Source organism: Erpetoichthys calabaricus, chromosome 16, assembly GCF_900747795.2.
Source record: "Erpetoichthys calabaricus chromosome 16, fErpCal1.3, whole genome shotgun sequence".
NCBI lineage: Eukaryota > Metazoa > Chordata > Cladistia > Polypteriformes > Polypteridae > Erpetoichthys > Erpetoichthys calabaricus.
Window position 1 is genome coordinate 32473764 of NC_041409.2, and position 26184 is coordinate 32499947.

Sequence of the window (26184 nt, forward strand, 5' to 3'; positions counted from 1 at the left end):
ATAAGACTAGTTGTTAAGACAACCAAAATATTTATAGTTTTTAAATTATTCATCCATATTACTAAACGAGAATGGTAAACCGGATATGGACGCAGGGACATGGGCCGTGGACGCAAAAGACGTAGTGCGCAGGCGCCACACAAAGCCCCCCTCCAAGCAACGGAAAATAAGAAATGAGGCGCCGCGCCCATAGCACACAAAAAAAAGGAGTCAGACACAGGCGCCACACAAACCTATGGCACACTGCGCCACACGAAGCCCATAGCACACGAAACGGGACGCACACAAAAAAGAGGCTTCAGACCCACGACACACAAAGCCCCCCTCCACTAACAAAAATAAGAAATGAGGCAACGCACCCCTAGCGCACCAAAAACAAAGGAGTCAGACGCAAGCGACAACACCGCGCCACACGAACCCCATAGCACACGAAACAGGACGCACACAAAAAAGAGGCTTCAGACCCACGACACACAAAGCCCCCCCTCCACTAACAGAAATAAGAAATGAGGCAACGCACCCCTAGCTCACCAAAAACAAAGGAGTCAGACGCAAGCGCCACATAGCACACGAAACGGTACGCACACAAAAAAGAGGATTCAGGCTCACAACACACAAAGCCCCCCTCCACTAACAGAAATAAAAAATGAGGCAACGCGCCCCTAACACACATAAAGAAGGAGTCAGATGCAAGTGCCACACAAAGCCCATAGCACATGAAACGAGACAGACTACGGATTTCACACACTAACATAAATAAGAAATGAGACACAAAGCGCCCCTCCACTAACAGAAATATGAAATGAGGCAACGCACCCATATCACACAAAAACGAGGAGTCAGACATACACCCCAAAGTGAAACGGGACAGACTACGGACTCCACACACGGTCACCCATCGAGCCCGAGATTGAACTACGGAGTCCTCAAAGGGTCACACATCAAACCCATCATATTACAGAAAGCGATTTGTGTTTCGGAAAACAGCAGATACTACGATAGAAGCATTCGCCTACAACTCGCATCTGAAATCAATGTACAGACTATACAGCACATTCCACGCACTTCTAAAAAAACGCACGCCAACAAACGACGTCATACATAAACAACAAGACACCGGACTACAATACATATACGGGCGCGACACCTGATGGGTAATAATACGAAGAAACGAACAGTCCGTATTAAACATACGTCATCTGAACACGTTCAAACTATACAGCATAGGTGAATCTCATTACAATGATGCACTATTAACCGTACAACCACAGAAAAGGCTCCATATTAACAGTGACTGCGATCCTCCTTATTACTTATCCATATTACTAACAATAAAGAACAAACAAGTCATGAATTCATGATCACGGGTACAAAACGATACGGCTCAAGTAACGGGACCACAAACACGAACCCGCATGAAAAAAAACAATCAACGTCGGCGCCTACAACGCGCTTCTGAAACTGCGGAAGAAAAAATGTCTCGGCTCCAAAAACGCAAAGCTCAACTAACACAGTTACAGAAACGAGCCCAGATGGACAGACACAATGAATGTAGACACATGCAGCGCGCGTCTCAAAGTACTGAAGCGAAGCAGGCACGGGTTCAAAACGAAAGAGCTCGAGTCACAGAGATACAAAAACGGGAGCGAAGGGACAAAAATAAATGAACGCAGAGGTCTACAACGCGCATCTGAAATGCCAGAAAACAAGCAGGCAAAGCTCCAAAAAGAGAAAGCTCGACTGACCGAGATTCAAAAACGGGCCAGGCTCAATACAAACAATGAACGCCGGCGACTACAACGGGCTTCTCACACAACACAAGCAAAGTGATTACAGCTGCAAAACAACACATCCCAAATACTGGGTATACAACGACGCGCCTCTCAAACGACACAAGCAAAAGATAAACGTCAAAGACATGAACAACAAACACCTGCTAAACGATTCCGCCAGTTAGCTGACAACACGTTCAATAGTGAGTCCACTATTCATGAAAATTCATTGGGATTAATGAATGTCATTTGCAATCATTGTCATTCACTTAACTTCCCTGAAGAAACAACTGGTAATACAAGTAATGAATTTACACGTTGTTGTCAAAAGGGTCAAGTTAGACTGCCTCCTTTACATTCATATCCTGAATATCTACGGAAGCTTCTAACTAACGATGTACCTGAAAATAAAAACTTTATGAACTGCATTACATCCTACAATAGTTCATTTGCTTTTGCATCTACCGGAGTAAATATCAGGCCACCAAAAGGCAATGGCCCATACTGCTTTCGCGTACACGAACCCGCATGAAAAAAAACAATACACGTCGGCGCCTACAACGCGCTTCTGAAACCGTGGAAGAAAAAATGTCTCGGCTCCAAAAACGCATGTCACTCCTTATTCAAAATACCGGTCCCAATTACAGAAACATCGGTATCCACTATGAAAATGAACAGTAACAATGCACGTGACATCCGTCTTGCAAAACTGTTAATTATAGATGAATGTACAATGGCATCCAGTCACTTACTCAACACCATTGATAAACTTCTACAAACGTTGATGAATAATAATATTCCCTTTGGGGGAAAGGTACTTTTATTAGGAGGAGATTTTAGACAGTGCTTAGCTATTGTTCCACATGCCATGCGCTGAGCTATTGTTCAGTCCACCTTAAAATACGCGGACATTTGGCATTGCTTTCAAAAGATACAATTGGTACAAAACATGCGATGTCCAGATCCAGAATATAACAATTAGTTATTAAAACTGGGAGATGGGACACTCGCCAATACAGATGGACTTCACCCAGATATTATTACAATTCCTCAAGCCTTTATCTGCGACGACTTAGTTACGGAGATATTTGGAACAACAATCTCATTAGACCAAATACCCCTTTTAACACAACGGACTGTATTATGTCCAAAAAATATTAATGTTGATCACATAAATAACCAAGTCATTGCATTACTTCCTAGAGAGGCACAGCTCTTTCTAAGCTCTGACAAAGTTGACTCTGATGACGACAATGACCATCTTAATTTCCCCTTACAATATTTGAATACTATTAACCCAGCCAGATTACCACAACACAATCTTAACCTTAATATCGGAACAATAATCATGCTATTAAGAAACCTTAACACTAAACAAGGTTTATGCAATGGTACACGTTTAGTCGTCAACACCATGACACACAATATTATTGAAGCAAAACTTCTTACAGGATCACATGCTAACAATACTGTGCTGATTCCTAGAATTGACCTTACAAGTTCTGACCTAAACGGCGACAGTTCCCCGTTAAACCTGCATTTGCCATGACCATCAACAAATCACAACGACAAACCACGAACAAGGTTGGCATCTACCTCTCTGAGCCCGTTTTTGGACATGGACAACTTTATGTGGCCTTCTCACGAGTTCGACATTCATCTGATGTTAAAGTTAAGGTTATACATGATCCATGCCAAAGAAAACTCATTCAAGGACAAGACCCCATCTTTACTACTAATGTTGTGTACAAACAAATTTTCCGATAAATCTTTACACTGTGCCATGCAGTTTATTCTTTGCTTCCTATGTGCGTCATCTACACCTTCACACTATGCTATATCTCATACATACATCACGCTATTTATAATTACCCAACCCCAGGGGTTGGCGAGCGAAGCGAGCAGGGGGGCGGGGCCCCCTAGTACAGATATAATTGATGCTTACTTAAACAAACATTTGTGATTCACTAGGAGAAGACTCATTACATACTGGTGGGATTATATCTCACAACTGACCTGGGATGAGCTGGAAAATGTCACTAAGGATAGGGCGGCCTGGTATGATTAAAATTAATTAATTAATTATTTAACCATTAATATATGAAGTAGCATATATTACATGTAAAATGGTCCATCCATCCATCCATTGTCTCCCGCTTATCCGAGGTCGGGTCGCGGGGGCAGCAGCTTGAGCAGAGATGCCCAGACTTCCCTCTCCCCGGCCACTTCTTCTAGCTCTTCCGGGAGAATCCCGAGGCGTTCCCAGGCCAGCCGGGAGACATAGTCCCTCCAGCGTGTCCTGGGTCTTCCCCGGGGCCTCCTCCCGGTTAGACGTGCCCGGAACACCTCACCAGGGAGGCGTCCAGGAGGCATCCTGATCAGATGCCCGAGCCACCTCATCTGACTCCTCTCGATGCGGAGGAGCAGCGGCTCTACTCTGAGCCCCTCCCGGATGACTGAGCTTCTCACCCTATCTTCAAGGGAAAGCCCAGACACCCTGTGGAGGAAACTCATTTCAGCCGGTTGTATTCGCGAGCTCGTTCTTTCGGTCACTACCCATAGCTCATGACCATAGGTGAGGGTAGGAACATAGATCGACTGGTAAATTGAGAGCTTCGCCTTGCGGCTCAGCTCCTTTTTCACCACGACAGATCGATGCAACGCCCGCATTACTGCGGATGCTGCACCGATCCGCCTGTCGATCTCACGCTCCATTCTTCCCTCACTCGTGAACAAGACCCCGAGATACTTGAACTCCTCCACTTGGGGCAGGATCTCGCTACCAACCCTGAGAGGGCACTCCACCCTTTTCCGGCTGAGGACCATGGTCTCGGATTTGGAGGTGCTGATTCTCATCCCAGCCGCTTCACACTCGGCTGCGAACCGATCCAGAGAGAGCTGAAGATCACGGCCTGATGAAGCAAACAGGACAACATCATCTGCAAAAAGCAGTGACCCAATCCTGAGCCCACCAAACTGGACCCCCTCAAAATGGTCTACTTCATTAAATATTGAAGTTTACAGAAAATGTTACTTGTCCTGGATATAACAAATTTTGCTTACTTTCAGTTGGCAGTATGAAAACTGTACAAGTCTTGCATTGTTTGATATTTCAGGCACTTTCTACAGAAATTTGGAAATGGGAATATAAATTCAGCAATAAGTTAATACAGTATAGGGTGGTCCAGATCTAATTATGCAATTTTCATTACGCTATAACTTAAGTTTATTACATAGAGAATTCACAGCACCTGCCCTGAACATAGAGATTTCACTTAAAATTCTTTTAGTTGCCAATAGATGGCAGCACCTGCCCTGCATTCCAAAATGGCGGGGAGATGGTTGTCAGTTAAACAGTTGCATAATTAGATCTGGACCACCCTGAGGATGGCCTGTGCTGAAGACAAACAGGGAAATTGATGAGGAAGCAGTATATAGAGGCAAAAACTGAAGGCAATTGATTTTTTAATACCATAGACAAGAGGCACTCTATAAACTCCAGCTATTTAAAAATCAACAAAGACTTATTCTGCGTTTTCAATCACATTTTGTTTTGCAGGTGTCACTCTTCCTGTGTTTGAACACTACCATGAAGGAACAGACAGTAAGTTCCACATGTTTTATGGTCTCTTTGTTCACAGTTCACAGTACTGTATTTGGTGTGCTGTAATGTAAACTAGTAGTAGTTTCATATACAGCCTTATATGGTGAATGCCATCCAGAAGGACATTATGTGAAACACACAACCTATGTTTTCAACTTTTCTTGTTTTGACAACAGACAATCTTGTTGAAACTCAATATACCTTTCAGTCCCAAACAGAGGTACCACAGTGGCTAGTGTTGCTGACTTACACACACATAGTCTCATGGGTTCAAATCCTTGTCATTGTCTATATGGAATTTTTACATTTTTCCCTTTGTCAGAGTGCACTTTTCTCCCACACCCTGAAAATACTTGTTTGTTAAGTTAACCAGAGATTTCAAATTGGCCCTGCAATGCACTAATAATCTGTCTAGGGCTCTCTTTGTTTGATGCTCCTGGAATAGTTCTGGGCCCAGTAACTATGAACTGGATTAAGCAGGTTTGAGAAAGTTTTATTATGGGTACATTGAATTGATTGGGTGATATTAGTTAATTGTTTAATTCAGTATCTGCTTTACTGGTGACAACAGCGGTCATTTATTAGACATGATGTTAGGGTACCTACGTTATTGTCATTTACTTTCCCTTTTTAAATGGGGGTTCCCAGCAATTAACTAAAGTGCATTCATTTTAAGAAATAATATAATTTATTGATAGATACAAGGATTATAGAAATAAGGTAATTGCTTGTATGTGCCAATATAAAAGGAAGAGGCATACATATGACTCAGAAGTGGCTGCTCTTAAATCATTTAAAGGTTCTCTAGAGTGTTTGCTTGTATAAGCTCATTCCTTAAACATTTCACTTTTGGAATTTTAGCATAAGGTACAGTAGCTGTCGGCTGGCCCCAGCTGTAAATGTGTATTTCCCCTTGGGATTAATAAAGTTATCTATCTATCTATCTATCTATCTATCTATCTATCTATCTAAATCACAGCCATGGGTGTGAGAGGGTTAAACTCACTTTGACTTGAAATTTTTTAAAAGCTTTTAAAAAAAATAGAAGCTGGCAGTACTGTTCTCTCTGTGTTACTTCCTAAATGGTGATGCAGGTAAACAGTAAGGTAAACTCTATTCACAAGTCTGGAAATGAGTTCCATTATATCTTTAATCAACTTTCCAAAAGACATAAATGAACAGGAGTGAGAAACCCATTTATGTCTGGGGATACAACAGGAGAGTTCATAAAGATAATGTCTCTATACATCATGTGCTTCTAACTTGCTTCCCATGCAAAGAAAAAGTGAGTCAGAGCAAACTACTTTCCCAGTATCATTGGACCAGTTCAAAACATAAGTCCCACACATTACTGCTACCAAACATCAAATAAAACAGTAGTCGTTACAGAAGGTAGAACAATGACTGACCAATAATCATATTATTACACAAGAACAATTAAAAATTTGCAAGCTGGTGTTTAGTTGGCTATTTCCTAGTTAGGTCATCTATGAATCTTAGTTCATCTAAATATCTACAATATTTGTGTGGAATCATGTGGTGTTGCTCCAGGCTGAACTGAAATATTTTTGCTTACAGTGGAGTCCACTCATTATATTTGCCAAATGGATGTTTATCCATGTGTCTCATGCAACATTGTCTTCCTCAGGTCACTTTGGAAGTCAAGTTCTTTGTTGTATCCTCTTCACCTTCATAGGAAAAAGTTTGACTGTTTCTGCCACAAGAGTTTATGTGCTAAGATTCACTTCTTGGAAGTAGAACTTTTTCTATAGATTCCCCTTTCTGCCACAGGGTTATTTAAGAGGGATTCCAGTATGTCCATTTCTAAGGTGAGAAAAAAATTTCAAATCCAAATAGGGCTAGTGAGCTTCCAGGTTCCAAAGAATATTTTCAGTCCTCAACAAGAATTAAAAGGTTCCATTAGTTTTGACAAGAATTTACATCCTCTACTGACTGGATCAAATTCCACTTCTATTTACTGGAGTATGTCCCAGTATGAGTGTGACCCATCAGAGTAAGGAAGTGGTCACCTTGCAGGTACAAGCTTTCGATTAATGTCATTCCAGGCTGCAAAGATGTCAGTTTATCTTTGATTAACCACTCTGTTGTAAATTAGATGAATTTGATAAAGCAAGCTGATCGAATGTTGGATAGTATCAGAGCTGTAGAATACTTGAGCAACTAAAATAAAGTGTGAAATGTTTACATGGAATATGGTTGGGGAATGAGCAGCTGGCTTCCTGCTTCTCTTGAGGGGCCCTAAAAACCTAGGAAAATAGGGCAACACCCAGTTTGTCCTACACCAGTATGTGTATTATAACTGTGGTATATACGAAATGAGTTGAATTGACTTATATTATCCCATATATTTTGGCACCTTTATGATTTGAGATAAAATTTTAAAGAGTTAAAAAAAGAAAAACAAAAATGCAGCTTGTTTTCCTGGCCGCAGTGTAAGCAAATGTATTTTTTCAAACAGGTTATGAGCTGACTGGATTGGCTCGAGGTGGAGAGCAGGTGGCCAAACTGAAACGAAACTATGCCAAAGCTGTGGAGCTTCTGGTGGAACTGGCCTCACTGCAGGTAGGCAGCTAACCAGTTTGAAGTGTGTACATGCTCCACTCTTTTATGAAAAGTGTTCTTGATGAAGGTGAATGGTGCATGACTACCACGGTGCTTGACAAACACTTTACTTTGGTCTAAATTACAAAGATTTATGGATATATGAAATGTTTTTTGGCCTGTAATGGTTGGTGCAGTGCTATTTTGGTTGTGGCATAATCCCAAAGAGAAGAAATTTTGGGGGAAAAACAGACTAATCATGTTTTCAGTCTCATTTCTAGATTCAATTTTGACATGTCTAATTTTTCATTGAAATTGAAGGTGAGAATAGATGATAAAACTTTGGGAGCTCCTGACTTCTCTTTGTTTAACTATGAAATAAAAATAGCCAGCTTAGTTTGTGCCATAAATGAACAACATGCTTCCATGGTTCCTTATTGCCTGTTAGAAATGTGGATTTTACAGCTCATTCTTGGTTCTGGATATAGTGTAGCTTTGCACTCGGAAAGTGTTTTTTTTTTATTTTTAAAATCCCTAGATGTCTGGAAACAGATTCCTGCTGATCGAGAGGGAAAATGAAACATGTGTTGTGTTATTTTTCAGACTTCCTTTGTGACTCTTGACGAAGCAATAAAGATTACTAACCGACGTGTGAACGCAATTGAGCATGGTAAGTTTTTGCCTAACGCCTGGCTTCAAACGAGGTCATAGTCTATGTGATTTATGTCTGAAAATTTACAAGCTTCTGTAAGCAACCATTTATTGTAAATACTTGTTCCTTCAGTATAACTGACACAATTTGGATACTAGGATTCAATAAATATGCTTTAATATAAAGATCAGATTAACCAACTACTGACAGCAGATTCTGCATTCCGAATGTAACATATTCAAACTGTTCCCCAAAACAGCTCAGTAACAAACTAACATAAAAACAAGGATTTTTTTAGGTCTGATTTTAAAATAACAATTAGATGCACCAAACCACAGATTTGTACCAGATTATAGAATAGGTATAAACTAATTCTCTTGTTTACAAATTTCACTACATTGTGCATCTTGGCTTGGAAATCCATTCAATCAGTTTATTATTTCATTTGCCAAGCTGCTTGATCCCAACTGAGGTTAGTGCAAGCTAGTCTGTCTCACAACACTCTTTGATTACACAGTCGTAGTCACTCATATCAGGCCAGTTTTATGTCACATAAACATCATTTAGAAAGGAAACCAAACTGTCCGCAGAGATTGCGTAAACTTCACACAGACAGTTCATGGGCCTAAATACAAATCCAGGTGTTAGTTACTTTATCTGCATAAACCATAGGCATGCAGTATGGAGAAAGTAATGTGACAGGTTTAAAATGTTCATGTGGAGTTTTCAATGGATGTTTTAGGGATCCTAGAATACAAGCTGACCATTTTCAGACACAACAATTCCTAAATGAATCACTTAAACCAATTAAGACATTGCACTACTATTAGTATTGTGAAATATTGGAAGCCTATTGATTTTAAGGAAGTTTTGCACCAGTAGATGTTGCTATACAGAGAGAATGATTTTGTAATTTGTTTTCTTCTTCTAGCATCCTAGCTTTATATAGAGAAAGTCATGTGCTGGATATACCAGAGCAACTGCTTAGGGCTACTGTTTAGGTAACTGGTAAAGAACGTGACTGGCAAATTATTGTGCAGTGAGGCTGTACTGTTGTGTTTATCAGTCCAGCTTTTGAGACATTAGAGCCATTTTTAATCATTAAGTGGTGAGGGGTAGGACTGTGGTACAATAGGTAGATTTACAAATTCTGTGCCTTCTAAGTAAAGATGTTGTTCACGTGTTTCCCTATGTCTTCTGGGTACTTCCATTTTCCTCCTGTGCTCACAAAAATCTGAGTTTAGATGAACTGGCACTTTTAAATTGGCCCTGTGTGACTGTGAATGTGGGTGCACAAGTAACTGAAATGTGCAATGAAGTGGCACATTGTCTGCAACAGTTTCCTGTTCTGCACCATGTCCTGTGGGGCACAAGCTGTGGTTCACCTATGACCATGAACAGGATTAAGTAGGACTGAGAATAATATGTTATGCTATTAAGATGAAAGATATACAGTGCCCTCCATAATGTTTGGGCAAAGACACATTTTCCTTGGTTCACTCCTCTGCTCCACAGTTTAAAATTACAAACCAAACAACTGAAACCTGATTAAAGTGCACATTGCAGACTTTTATTTAAGGATAGTTGCATATATTTCCATCACACCATTTCCGTGGGACACCATAATGTTTCGGACATGGCAATGGTAGGTCTATTAAAGCCATTGTATATAGGACTTTGTCACATATCCCTTGCATGCAATGACTGCTTGAGGCCTGTGATTCATAGACATCATCAGGTGCTGGGTATCTTCCCTGGTAATGTTCTGCCAAGCCTCTAAATCAGCCATCTTCAGCTCCTGCTTGTTTTGAGGGGTTGTCTCCTCAAGTTTTCTCTTCCGCATATGGAAGGCCTGCTCAATTAGGTTTAAACAGAGTGACTGGCTTGACCATTCAAGAATGTTCCATGCTTTAGCTTTGAAAAAAATCCTGTGCTACCTCAGCAGTATATTTTAGATCATTATCTTGTTGTAGGATAAATCACCGGCCAGTGAGTTTGCTAAAACTTGAGTAGATAGGATGTTTCTATACACCTCAGAATTCATTGTGCCACTGTCGTCAGTAACTAAGTCAGCAATGAAGAGATGTTTGCCAAGCTGTAACACTACCACCACCACCATATTTAACAGATGAGATGGTATGCATTGGATCTTTTCAGTTCCCTGCAGGCTCTTTTAAGCACTTTTTTGCAAATTGTAATCTGGCCAGCCAGAGTTTGTGGGTAACAAGTGGTTTGCATCTTGCAGTTTTGCTGCTGTTACTTCTGTTCATGAAGTCTTCTGCAGATAGCAGTCTGTGACGCATCCACACTTGCACCCAGAAGATGGTCTCTGATCTGTCGGACAGGCATTTGGCGCTTTTTCTTGACCATAGTGAGGATTCTTCTGTTCTCAGCAGTGAAGGTCTTCCTTAGCCTATCAATACCTTTGTGATTACTGAGCCCTCCAGTGCGTTCTTTCTTCTTCATGATATTCTAGACAGATGTTTTAGGTAATCCTAAGGTATTACTGATGTCTCAAATAGTTTTATTCTAGTTTTTCAGAATCATAATTGCTTCTTTGACTTTCATTGGCACAGCTGTTGTTCTCATGTTGAACAATGGCAACTACAGACTGTAAAGGGTAGAATCGAGCTGAAGTACAGTGGCATGCAAAAGTTGGGGAACCCTTGCTTAAAATGTCTGTTACTGTGAATAGTTAAGTGAGCAGAAGATGAACTGATCACCAAAAGGCATGAAGTTAAAGATGACACATTTCTTTAATATTTTAACCAAGATTACATTTTTATTTTCATCATTCACAGGTACAAAATACAAAAAAATGAAAAGGGCCTGAAGCAAAAATTTGGGCCCCCGACATGGTCAGTACTTAGTAAGATCCATTTTGGCAAGTATCACAGGTTATAAATGCTTTTTGTACCCAGCTAAGAGTCTTTCAGTTCTTACTTGGAGTATTTTCTCCCATTCATTTTTGCAAAAGGCTTCTAATTCTGCCAGATTCTTGGGACATTTTGCATGCATTGCTATTTTGAGATCAATCCACGGATTTTCAATGATTTTTAGGTCAAGGGACTGTGAAGGCCACAGCAAAGCTGTTGAGATATTCCATTGAAGATTTTGATGTGTGTTTCGGATCATCCTCTTGTTGCAGGACCTATGCATGTTCTTTTTCACTTCAACTTTTTTACAGATGAAGTGTAATGTTAACCTCTGGAATTTGCTGGTATTTATTTGAATCTATTCTTTCCTCTACCAATGACATGTTCCCCGTGTCACAGGCTGCAACACAAGCCCAAAGCATGTCTGATCCCCGGCCATGCTTAATAGTTGGAGACATGTTCTTCTCCGGAAATTTTTCACTCTTTTTTTGTTCACACATACCTTCTTTGCATATTATGGCCAAAATGTTCTACTTTGACTTCACCAGTCCACAGAAATTGTTTCCAAAATGCATCAGGCATGTTTAGATGTTCATTTGTAAAATTGTAAAATTCAGGTGCTGAATTTTGTGGCTCGAATGCAGGAAATGTTTTCTTCTGCTGGCTCTACCATGAAAGTCATATTTTGTTCAGGTGTTGCTGCACAGTAGAACAGTGCACCATCACTCTAGAGTCTGCTAAATCTTCCTGAAGGGTTTTTGCAGTCAAACAGAGTTTTTTTATTTGCCTTTCTAGCAAACCAATCAGCAGTTCTTTCAGAAAGTTTTCTTGGTCTTCCACACCTCATCTTGATCTCCATCATTCTTGTTAACTGCCATCACTTTAACAACATTACGTACTGAGGAAACAGCTACCTGAAAATGTTTTGCTCTCTTCTTGTAGCCTTCTCTTGCTTTGTGAGCATCAATTATTTTATTTTTCAGAGTGCTAGGCAGCTGCTTAGATGAGCCCATGGCTGCTGATTGTTGGGACAAAATTTGAAGAGTCAGAGAATTTATACAGCTTTGACATTTGCATAATCAGGGGTTTTCTAACAATGACTGTGAACATAGCCCTACGGAGCTAATGAAGGTCTGAGACCACCTTGGTAAACATTTGAGACCTCAAATGTCTTGGGTGCCCAAACTTTTGCATAGCACTCTTTTCCTTTTACACTGTACATTTGCACAAAACAAAAACTATTAATACACTAATCTTGCATAAAATGCCGAAAAGAAATGTGTAATCTTCAACTTTATGCCTTTTGATGATCAGTTCATCTTCTCTTCGTTTAACTATTCACAGTTACAGACATTTTAAGCAAGGGTCCCCAAACTTTTATATGCCACTGTATCTTATGAAGCAGTGAAACACACCTGAGGATTCACAAACACCTTGATGCCAATTGTCCCAAATATTATGGTGCCCTGAAATGGGGAGATCATGTAGAAAAAATGTTGCAATTTCTACATGTTTTGACCAAAATGTATGCAAATCCCCTTAATTGAAAGTCTGCCATGTGCACTAAAATTACAAATCAAACAATTCAGATATAATTAAAAACTGTGGAGCAGAGGGGTAAATCAAAGAAAAATGTGTCTTTGACACAAACTGGAAAAATAACTGTACTTAAATATGTTGTTGGTTCCTCTGTTTATTTATTATTTGCTTATTTGTGCTATACAAATAGCTGTAATAAGTTCCATCCAACTGTAAGTTTATCCCAGGTTCAGCATGCTTTTGGATGTTGCAAAAAGAGAAACAAAATTTGTATGTAAATCAGTGGTATTTAGGTTTGGGTTTCTATCTGAGCCTAAACATATAATTTTAGTTACTCATTACTACTTCTGATTAATAGTAATTAGTATTTTTGCCCTATTTCTGTGGGTGGAAAGATATTTTATGTTTAAAAACTATGTAATAGCTTTTAATATAAAAAAGACTTTCATTTTTGTAAAAAAATGAGTATTGAGTCCTCTTCTCTTAACTGTATCCAGTTGCTTTTATTCCTCAAAGAACAGATCAAGGTATAAGTGAAAATGAAAGATGAAGAAGTTTAGTGACTAGAGTGTAATTTCCACTTATGTGTGTGTTAGTAAACAATGTCATAAATTACTCAATTTGAGAATAAATACTACTGTTCAAATTCATGTAAAGGCACATAAACACTCTTTAAGTTCCTAGATTAAATTAATAAACACTGCTAAAATTTAGTGCAATAAATGTAGCCACTAGAAAATAAACACACATGTAATGTAAGAGCCAAGTAAAAAGCATTAATTGAATGAAATAAAACACTTCAAGTCACTAGAGGCCTCCGGATGCAAGTTAGTGAAGCACTGCTAAATGCCATATGTGAGGGTACATTTACCAGCATTGCATCTCTTAACTGTGGGAATCAAAATCAGTTTAATATTTCTGCTGAGCTTTTGGTACTATCTAGCTAGAACTCGCTCTATTTACATGCTAAAAAAAATTTTTAGGTTGTTTTTATACTGTGTTTGTAGTGTATACGTTATGATGTATGTCCTAGGACCAAACATTTCAACTGTTTACCTTCTATATACTCAAAGTGGACTAATTTACTGTATATCAAATTTTTTTCCCCTGCACAAAATCGGTGCATTTAAGCCAATTAAGGTTCAGTAATAACAGAAGCCTTTTCAAAGCAGAGTGGTTTAATGGGTTAGGATGACTGAAATTTCACTTGTTGTATTTACTGTTCTATTTCCAGTAATCATCCCTCGCATCGAGCGGACCCTGTCTTACATAATAACAGAACTGGATGAACGAGAAAGAGAGGAGTTTTACAGGTAAGTTAAGGTTAGAAGGCTTCTGCACATTAGTGCATTTAAGAGTAACAACAATGATGTAATTGGCAAATAGGAGGCCAGTCTCCCTCCTTATACAAACAATTTACACATGTATCATCCTTTTACACAGGATGTTCTAAAATGAAAATTACAGCATCAGGCTGTAGCTTGTACTACATTGTCTTCAACTTGATGGACTGGTTGTTCTAACACAGTGTTTTGTTTTTTGTTTGTGTCTGTGTGGTTTTTTTTTTTATTATTTTTTTGTGTGAATAATCTGGTAGTTAATTACTCTAATTCCTATTGCTAACTTTTACACTGTGGACACTCAGAACGTTTGTGAACTATCCCCAAACCTAAATAAGGCCAAAAGAAATTAAAATAACTGTAAGAGTCCATTTATTTATAACACTAATAATAAACTGAATTGTACAACATACACCATTTGGCCACAACATTAAAACCAACATCCGGTCAATAAAATTGATTATTTCAATACAGTGGCAGCTGTCAAGTGTTGGCATATATATTAGGCAGCAAGTGAATAGTCGGCTCTTGAAGGCAATGTGTTGGGCAAGTGTAGGGATCTGAGTGACTTTGACAAGGGGCAAATTCTTATGGCTAGATGACTGGGTCACAGCATCTGAAAAACGCCAGGTCTTTTGGCATGTTCCTGGCATGCTGTGGTTAGCACCTACCACAAGTGGCCCAAGGAAAGAAAACCAGTGAACCAACAACAGGACTTTGGTGCCCAAGGCTCTTAGATCCATGTGGGGTGCAAATGCTGGCCTGCCTGGTTCAATACTGCAGAAAAGCTACTGTAGCACAAGTTGCTGAAAAACTTAATGCTGGCCATGAAAGAAAGGTGTCAGATCACACAGTGTATTGCAGCTTGCTGTGTATGGTTCCTCGCTACTGCAGACTGGATAGAGTTCCCATTGCTGACCAAAGCACCTAGAATGGGAATGTTTGCATCAGAAGTTGGCCATGGAGCAGTGGAAGATGGCATGGTCTGATGAATTATGTTTTCTTTTTTGATCATGTACACAAGGTCATTCATGTGATTGTTACTTTGACATGTACCACCTACCTAAAGATTGTTGCAGACCATGTACACCCTGTAATGGCAACGATATTCCCTGATGGCAGTTACCTCTTTCAACAGAATAATACACCCTGACACACTGCAAAAACTATTCAGGAATATTTTGAGGAACATGGCAAAGAGTTCAAGGTGCTGATTTGGCCTCCAAATTCCTCAGATATCAGTCTGATTGAGCACCTGTGGGATGTGCTGAAAAAAAACTTCCAACTCATGCAGGCCTGACTTCTAAATTTACAGGACTTACTAAACCTTCAGAATAGGTTCAAATGAGGGAGGGTTCGTTTTACTAGCATCCTGGAATTCTATGAGGAAGTAACATAAGGACGTGACCAAAGCAGTGCATATGGTATTATTTATATTAACTTTCTGAAAGCATTTGAAAAGGCACCACAAGAGAGGTTGGGCATCACACTAAAAAAATTGGGAGTTCAGATGTGTATAGAATTGATTAAAACACAGGACACACAGGGTTATGGTATGAGGAACCTTATCAGAATTGGGTGATGTTAAGAGTGGAGTACCTTATAGATCAGTGCTGGGGCCACTACTATTTATAATACATATAAATGATTTGGATAGGAATATAAATAACAAGCTGGTTAAGTTTGCAGATGATACCAAGCTAGGTGGACTGGCAGATAATCTAGAATCCATTGAAATCATTAGAGATTTGGACAGCTTACAGCCTTGGGCAGACTTGTGGAAGATCAATGTTAATGTAAAGTATTATACATTCAAAAGTAAAAATGTTAGATTTTAATACCAATGGAAGGTCTGAAACTTGAAAGTACACTATATAAAAAGATTTAAATATAGTGGATTTGTCACTATCAACTTTCAGAGAGTGTTTAGAAGCCATTAAGAAGTCTAACAGAATGTTACGTTATATAGCGCCCTGATGTGTACAGCACAAGTCCAAGAAGGTTTATGTTCAAGCTTTATTAATGAACTGGTGAGTCCTCATCTGGAGTACTGTGTACAGCTTTGGTCTCTTGGGTACACAAGGAACTAGAAGCCCTAGAAAAAGTCCAGAGAAGAGTGACTAGACTGATTCCAGGACTGCAGGGGATGAGTTATGAGAAAAGATTAAAAGAACTGAGCCTTTTTAGGTTAAGCAAGAGGAGATTAAGGGAAGACATGATTTAGATGTTTAAAACAATGAAAGGAATTAGTAAAGTGGTTCAAGACTTAATTTACAATGAGTTGAACAACATCACAGGAACACCGTTGGAAACTTGGTTAAGATAAATTTTGCACAAACATTAGAAAGTTCTTCTTTACACAGAGAACCACAGACACTTGGAATAAGTTACCAAATAGTATAGTGGAAAGTAGGACTTTAGGGACCTACAAAACTAGACTTGATGTTAATTTGGGGGATTTAAGTGGATAGGACTGACAAGCACTGTTGGGATGAAAGTACTGTTCTCATGTAAATATTTCCAGTTTTCTAATGGACAGTTATGAAATGAAATGAACGTTATCTCATGACAGCTTCAGAGGTCTTGTGGAGTCCATGCCTTGACTGGTCAGAGCTGTTTTGGTAGCACTAGATGGTGTGACAGAGCAAAATGTACAGGACAGGAAGATACGGAAAAAGATGATCTGCTGTGGCAACCCCTAACAGAAGCAGCCGAAAGTAGAAGAAGGAGGGTGACATACACACTATTAGGCAGTTTGTTTTAACATTGTGGCTGATCTTATATCAAGGAACAACAACCTTCTGGGCCTAACTAAACAGATTTGTCCTTGTCTGTTATGTAGTTTGGTTGCCCACTTGCCTTCCTTCCAGTATGCTACAGCTCATTTCTTTCGTTTTCACTCTTTACCCTGGCCTTTTTTCCTGCCGTTGACTTGAGTGTTTGTGACACCATTCCCTCCACCTCCACACTCACAGGAGTCCTGTCTGCAAGAGGCCTTTTTACTCCTGTCCAGAGGAACACTTCTGGGATGGTTTCTCAAATTATCCTGAAGGTCAGGATTGGCCACTGGTACTCCTGGAGCTATCTGGCTAGAATTCCCTTTACTGACCCCAGGCACCCTTGCAGTCTTCAGTGCCAATTTAAAAGATCAGGCCTAGCCTGGTCGACTGCCCATAATAATGTATAGCAGGTACCACATCTATTATTTTGAGGCTCCCTGCTGGCACCTAATAGACAGAAGGAGCACAGACACTGCCCCCTTTGTTTTCACCTCTTGCAGCACTACTGCCCTAAGTGTGACCACATTCAGCACAAACAACTAAGAGACACAGTAGGGCTGTCAAATTACACAAAAATTAGAGTTCAAATACTCATATTAAAAGTATGTAAATATTCAAAAACTTTATATTTGAACGTTGGTTAAAAGTTCTAAGTTCTGCTACATTTAGGTTTGTACTTATTGTGCCATTGTATGATTCACTATTGCTAATATTTTTGCCTTTTTTCTTGTGGTGTATTTGCAAAATGTTCAATGCTTATTATGACTTGTGCATTGACACAGCCTTAACTTAGAAAACACGACTCTATAAAAAATTATTTTCTGCGTGTGCACTTTGTGTGAAAAGTAACATGAATAACATGTTAAAGGAGAAAAGTGGAAACAGGACACTTCACATGTCTGTAATATATATACAGTATGAAACCCACACAAAATCACTCAAGATTAGTTAAACAAGTTAAATGCACTTGTTACTTTTATCCTCTGCACCATTTCCTGTCCTTCAGTCCTCTGCTCCACTATGTGCCTTTCTGGTCCGAGGGTGCAAAAGACAGAAAGTCAGTGTCCATTTGTATTTTATAGAAATTGAGCCACAGTCAGTATATTCATGTTTCAGAAAAGGAGTTACTGAATTTAACATTGTAATAATCTTTTATGTATTTTTTCTGCAATGTATTTTTTGTATGGCAAACACTTTCATTAACAACAACTTAAAAAAAGGATAAATAAGGAGCTTGTGGATATGTGCAGAGGTGCCAGATTTGATAAGTTTGTAGAGCGGGGCACCGGTCAATCACTGCAGTTGGGGAGTCCAGTGGACAAAAAATAACATACAGGTTAAACTAAATGGGATACTTTTACCACATAACAGATTCAGGAAAAATATAACACATGTAACCTTATTACTTAACACATGTAACCTTATAAATTAGACTGGACTGCCAATACTGATGCGCTGTGCAAGAAAGGACAGAGCCGACTATACTTCCTTAGAAGGCTGGCGTCCTTCAACATCTGCAATGAGATGCTGCAGATGTTCTATCAGACAGTTGTGGCAAGCGCCCTCTTCTACGCGGTGGTGTGCTGGGGAGGCAGCATTAAGAGGAAAGACGCCTCACACCTGGACAAACTGGTGAGGAAGGCAGGCTCTATTGTTGGCATGGAGCTGGACAGTTTGACATCTGTGGCAGAGCGAAGGGCGCTCAGCAGGCTCCTATCAATTATGGAGAATCCACTGCATCCACTAAATAGTATCATCTCCAGACAGAGGAGCAGCTTCAGCAACAGACTGCTGTCACTGTCCTGCTCCACTGACAGATTGAGGAGATCGTTCCTCCCCCAAACTATGCGACTCTTTAATTCCACCCTGGGGGGGGCGGGGGGGGGGGGGGAGGTTAACATTTAACATTATACAAAGTTATTGTCTTTTTTTCACCTGCATTATTATCATTCTTTAATTTAATATTATTTATTGTATCAGTATGCTGCTGCTGGAAAATGTGAATTTCCCATTGGGATTAATAAAGTATCTATCTATCTATCTATCTATCTATTACTAATTCTTCAAAGGAAACCAGCTTTTCTTTTCTATGATGAATGCCTAATAGTTATAAATCAGCAAATTGGAAGTCTTGGGTTGAAGAATGAATGGAACAAGATGAGGAGCAAAATGATGCTTTTGGAGCACTGGAGTAGTGATCAGAATTTGTTGTAGTACACCAGTTTACCGAAAGGCAATGCAGTGCAGTAGGAAAATCTGTCTGTTGTATACAGTAAATGACAACACAAACTAACAATTAAAAATTTTAAAATTACTGGTCATGGAAGTGATGTGTAAAACACATGCATAATTCAGGAGTATTGCAGCATAGCATGTCCAGAGTAAAATGTTGCTGAAATGAGAGCGAGTACAATAAAGGACAGTTAAAAGTCATTGTTTGAATAAAAAAATTCCTGTAGATTCAAAGTATATTCAAATAGCAATATTCAATCGTAGAGCCCTAAACCATAGTGATCCCTACTGGTAGCAAAATCCTGTTTAATAGATGGTACCCTATTAAGTGTTATAATGACTGCATTCTGGAATCCTGGAAGTATATGTTCCTTCTCCCTTTAAGAAGCATACTCTTCCTGCTATTCAAAGTATCCCTACCAGAGCTTTGCGCAAAAAATGGAATAGTGCCATCTACTGGATTAAACCATGTTAGCTGCTGCAGCCTTGGTCCAGATTGGAGTCTCTTGTACAACAATTAGTAACTGATATGCAGTTGCAACATACAAAGCAATCCCTATCATTTTTACATTTCTGCCTTTTCATCAAAAGCATGGAGAAGCTGCAATTATTTTATTAACTGAATAATACAAAGTTGGTTTTCTTTGTACACAAAACCCACAGGAATCCTTATCCAGATGGAGGTACTGGACCCTATAGTATTGGCTGTTAATATAGTAACCATTTAGGAATTGGCTTTGCCAGCTTGGATATACAGTTTTACAGTACAGTTCCCACCCCAGAAAACCTTAAATGGGGGGAAAAAAACAAAAACAAACAATGAGTGATTCAAACCTTTACATAGTTAGTAAAGGCAGGCGACATGACTTTAAGAAAGTGTCCTAGGTGTCACCAGTTTGTCTTGAAGCTGCAACTCTATGATTTCAACTCAGTCGTTTCAGGCATTAGACCATACACCTGAATAATCAATCCATTGTTTATTTTACTCCTCCCTCTTTGTACCATATGTATTGCGGGGAGAAAAAATGATTTCATGAATTTATGTAGCCAGTAGTACAATATAAAAATCTGTACATTGATAGAATTACTTGTTTGCTTTTATCTCGAAAAAATGCATCTTATATCTTTTATACTGTTACAACAAAAAAACGTCCAGTTTAAATGCGAATTACAAAAGAAGGTACATTTACTAGTATTGAAAGTCATGTGTTTTGCTAGTTTGCCTTTGATATTCAGAGTAAACATCCAAGTGGAATTTGAATGCTTAAATGTCACACACATATCTGCAAATGTTGTTAGTTATCAGATCAGCAGAGGGAAAGCTGCTTTGCTTATTAAATTAGAACTAATTCACCACTCTACTGTCATACTTTGTATCTGAGATCACTACCTTTTTATTCTCTTTTCCAGGCTGAAAAAGATTCAGGAGAAGAAAAAAGCACTTAAACTTAAAAATGAAAAGGAAATGGAAGAACGACTGAAAAAGATTGGTCCAACATCAGAGCCAGCTAATCTTTTAATTGATGGAAAGGATGAAGACCTTCTATTTGAATAACAATGTCAACCCTCCAACCTAACACTGTGGAAAAAACAGGTCATTTATTGTATAGTGAATATATTTATTGTGAGACTTATTTTTGTCTAATGTGGCTCACATGGAAACAGGCATTTTACTTTTTTTCCTGAACTTTTCTTGTACCAGTTACCCTTTTACCCAAGACAAAACTTGATGTATGCCATTTTGACAATCCATTCATTTTTCAGAGTCCTCTTCCAGTGTCCTTCAGTTAATGGTTTAAACTAAATAGTACACTGTAGATATATGCATCAAGTGATTAAAAAAGTCCTGATTGTAGCCTCTTCCAAGCAAGTCTTGTTTTTATTCAGTATTGTCATTGTTGTGTAGTGGCTTTTTTTTTTTTTTTTTGGAGAATAAGATGGTTATGTGAATGGGTCCAATTAACAAAGTATTGAAGTTCTAATTTAAACCTGGAACTTGGTTCTTTACAATCCAAGTTGTGCAGTAAAATCTGTATTACTACTGTCATTTAATATACCTAAGTTAAGGATGATACCTAATGGGTTGCACCAGGAAGAAAACTATACTGTATAATCTATTAAAGAAACACGTACACTGTGTATGGAGGAAATAAAGCAAAATATCAAAATGGTCTGTTTTGCCCTATTGTGTTAATATTTCAAGTTATAGCTAAAATGGCAGAGAAAAAAAAATAACATTCGTAATCAACTTAATCCAATTCAGGGTCATGTCACTGTGGGTAGAATATTGCCTGTCTGTGCAGCTTTGGGTGGAAAGCAGAAAAGATCTCTGGAAAGGCTGCAAGTACATTGCAGGTCCAGTATAGAATTGACAATTAACCTTTCATTGTGTTGGGGAAGAAGAAAAAAAAATAATGTTGATAAATTATAGTGGACCATCTTACATTTAGTTACCAACCTATGAACTGAAAATACTTTGTAATGATTTAGCAAATAAATGTGGTATTTGGATGCTAAAAAGTCAGTAAGTGCTAAAGAGTGTAAAAGTTTGAATACATAAATAATATTACTAAACATGACACACTCGGTTATATTTTCTTTGTGGTATAATTTCCAATTAAAAGTAAAGTTCTGTCCTGTTCTCTCCTCGATTCCCCAGGGTTCATAAGTTTTGTGTGTGACTTGTAGTATGGTAAGTATAGCTTTTTACACAAACACTATAGATAGGTTCACATGCTAAAAGTACTTTGTATAAATGCAGAGTGTGGGAAAGGTACCTATACCGAAGCACCATTTTTCCACTCTTAACAGATTTTGGACAAAGTGAAAACCATCAGGGCTCGGTTTGAATAAATGATCTGGCCACATCTGATTTGCTCTTAGTAATTGTCATGTTAAAAAGTAAGTTGTGTGTGTGTTTTTAATAACATAACATACACAGCATTCTCAAATCCCACTTAATCTAATTTAGAGTAATGGGGGCATGTACATGTTCTCACAGCACTGGCCGCAAAACCAGAACCAAACAGTCCATTACAGGGTCCACATATGCACATACCCACACAGGGTCAATTTGGAATCAACACTTAACCCAACATGCATGTTTTTGGGGATGTGATAGGAAAATTGGGATAGCCAGAGAAATTCCTGCATGGACCTGGGGAGAACAGACAAAATTCACACACAAAAACAAGATTCAAACCCAGTATGTGAAGCAGTGGCATTAACCAGAGGGCTGCCCATTGTTTTTACTTATAATTTTCTGAAATTATTCTATTTTGAAAATGTATATATTTTCAAAAAATACAATGAGAAAGTGGTGGGTCCGTCAGTATATGGAGTATGTATAGTATGGTGTGAAAGCCATTTACAATATGCAGGGAAGAAGTAGCCAAAGAATGATGGATGCTCACTCTTCTCTGATCTATGCCCGGATTTTCATGTATTTCAAACTCTTAAATGAAATGGGGCAATTTTATTGATTCGGTGCCTCTTACACTCGCGTCCCAAAATTTTTCAAATGAACTACAACAACTGCTGAAAACCATTAAAGTTTTTAACTGTAACACTAGGATAAGATTAATTTGTCGTTTCATGAGTTATTACAACTGTTCTATCGCTTGTACTAATGATTGTATTCAAATAATTCTTGTTAAGCGTACTTCCACTTAAGAATCTAGTGTGCTATACCATAATTACAAATATTGTATGAAAAGTAATAATAATGCTAGATCAGATTTCTAAATGTGAAATATATTTCTATCAACACATAAGTACACCTTACATATCACCAATGAGAAAGGTATTGAAAAGAAAAAAATATACTCAGTTTATTAGCCATTTTTTTCCACTTTTTATTCAAAATTATCACTGTTTTCATAGTCTTTACTGTTCAGCCAAAGCTAACTTCACCTAACTTAAATATTAGGTTACAGTTATTTGGTTTATTATTAAAGTTTTCTGGCTTGAAGAAGATAACATTTTAAAACAACTGTCAGGCTTGTGATAATGCACAAAATGAAAAGACCACATGTAGTTTTCAAGGCCTTAATTTCATAACAAAATGTGAGTACATGACACAAAGACTAAATGTGTTTTTAATTTATTTTGTTTATCATTTCTGGAGTTCATTTAACATAGATTGCACAAAGCTCATCAAAGACTTGTATGTGAACATTATCAGTTGGACAAAGGGCTGGTATGAAATACAATAGTTTGTGATGTACAAAAGATCTGACCACAGTTTCCAGTTCCATCAGTATTATTGACACTGTAAAACTTGAGTAATATGAGCATGAACCCATTCATTTAGGCACATGGCATACATACATCTCCAATAACTGTTCAAAGATACTCCTTTTAAACATTAGCAAGATGTTCTGGTTTTAAACAGCATATTTTACAGAAGTATTTTTTCAGTATTTGAAATATTGTTTACATGCTGTTTATAATGTTGATTTTTCCCCTAAGCTATTTTGAAAAATGTTTTAATCAAGATGGAGAAATTGTATTGCTTATTTCATATCATTTGACAGTTCATACATAAAATATTGATGTCTGTAGGGAGTCAGTGTCTACCCTGGCAATACTGGACACAAGGCACAAACCAAACTGGACAGGGACCAAGCCCATTGTAGAACCAATACAGAACTGCTGATTAATGTGAAATGCACCACTGTTGGGGTATGAGAGTATATGGGGTGCAAAATACACACAGGCAATCCCTAGGCTGCGATTCAAAAATCAAGACAGAACCCAAGACAGGTGCTAAGTGGAAGCAGCACTGTATCACGATATCTCACTTCAGTGTATCATTATCTGTGAAATGAGAAAAATATGCAGATTCTCCAAACTGTCCCAGATTTTCTAGGGGCTTACCTTGCCATTGTGGATGGAATAACAGGCAGACATTGCCTATGGTTTGGTTTATGTCCATTCAGTTTTTGAATATTTCAGCATCATTTAGCACAAAGCAGCAAAGAAAAATGGACAGGGTGCCAATCTATTGCATGGTGTTTCACATAATTGGCCAGTGCACTTTTGAAATGTGGCAGAAACAACACAGGCTGGAAAAAACACATGATTAGAAAACCGTCTACATGGAGGGTGACTGGGCAGAAAATCAAATTTGGGTCTCTGTAGAAGTAAGGCGAGGTGCTGACCTGTGTGTAATTGTACCACTAGATATGGTTTACAGCTTACAATATAATAACCAAAACATGCTGCTTTGACATCCATCCATCCATCCATTTTCTTAAACCACTAATCCAGGATAGGGATTGCAGGGCAGCTGGAGTGTATCCTACCAATCACAGGGCACAAGGCAGGAAAAACACCTGGGGCCTCATGTATAAACGGTGCGTACGCACAGAAATGTTGCGTACGAACCTTTCCACGCTCAAATCGCGATGTATAAAACCTAAACTTGGCGTAAAGCCACGCACATTTCCACGGTAACTCATTCCTTGGCGTACGCAATTTATCCGCCCGGTTTTGCAGACTGGCGGCACCCAGCGTCAAAGCAGTGCTACTGTTCCTGTGTGGTTACCCTTTCTTAGATCCACATCCACGGCGGCGGCTTTATCAAATACACTGAAATTAACCGCATATCGTTCATAAATTTAATGCATCTGATTGTAATTAACCTGTAACAATATAATGGTCCACAGAATGGTCAAACTACTGTTCCTGTGTGCTCATCCTTTCTTTCTTAGCTCCACATTCCTGACGCGGCTTTATAAATATACTGAAATTAACTGCATATTGTTTATTAGTGTAATACATCTGATTATAATTAACCTGCTGCAATATAACGGGCCAGGGAATAGCCATAGTATTCCAAATACCAGAACTGCTTTAGCGTTGTTACGCTCACTGCATCTTGTTCTTCTTTTTGCTGTTCCCGTTAAGGGTTGCCACTGCAGATCATTTTTTTCCATATTACTCTCACTGCACCACTCGGAGTATTTATATCACTGTATCTGAGTGTGAATCACAGCAGCAGATGATCGGAAAGAGAATTATCGGTATACAGTTTCAAGTACACACTACCTCAACCACGGCAAAAAGCGTCAAACCCTTTCCTGTACGGACCTCGCGTTTCAGAAACAGTTTCATCCCAAGAACTATAAACGCACTCAATCACCTCACTGTAAACTTGCACTACAGTTATAATATTGCACAACCTGCGCTACTTTATAAAGCGCGTATGATGACAATATCATTTTTAAGATGAAATGCAGCAAAATATGTTGCTTATAGTATACAGATAAAACTTTAACTTCATTTAAATAATCTGTATTGCTAATAATTAAACATGTAAGGACACGGTGCCGCAGCGCTAGCTAGTTCACGGATAGCTCCTGCCTTGCGCTGTATTCTTGCTGGTGCTGACGCGACACTGGAAGGATAGACGAATAGAATAATTAAACATGTACTACGAAGATATTTCAATGTTCCTTAAAAGTTTTGAAGAATCGGCGTTCTAAGCTTACAAATGGCTTCACGTCTATTACAGAGCTGATTGTGTGGCGATTGGAGAAAGAAAAGTATGGACAGGAATTGGAGGTTAGTACGTTTGAAAGAGACAGTACTTCTGTAATAAATTATTTCATCGAAGGTCACACATGGTGCAACAAGCCTCTTGCGTGAGATATGAACAATCACTGCGCCACCGTGTTCCCATGTTTAATAACATGCTTTCATTCCTATCATCATGAAAATGATATCACGTATACATCTCAGTATTTTAATTATTCAGAGAGCTGTAATATCTCGAATGTAATGCATTCTGTGTCCTGTCGGAGAAAGAGAAAGAACGGAAGCAC

At 38.7% G+C, this 26184-nt stretch overlaps 1 protein-coding gene across 1 annotated transcript in view; it reads left to right on the forward strand.

The window, feature by feature from the left end:
* Positions 1-21528, forward strand: part of atp6v1d (ATPase H+ transporting V1 subunit D) — a 33851-nt gene extending 12323 nt beyond the window's left edge. The window contains exons 5-9 of the mRNA XM_028821537.2: positions 5332-5376; positions 7856-7959; positions 8542-8608; positions 14240-14318; positions 20768-21528. Of these exons, the coding sequence (XP_028677370.2) occupies positions 5332-5376; positions 7856-7959; positions 8542-8608; positions 14240-14318; positions 20768-20912 (440 nt within the window). The 3' untranslated portion in view covers positions 20913-21528. The remainder of the gene's footprint in view (positions 1-5331; positions 5377-7855; positions 7960-8541; positions 8609-14239; positions 14319-20767) is intronic.
* Positions 21529-26184: the final 4656 nt, after the last annotated feature.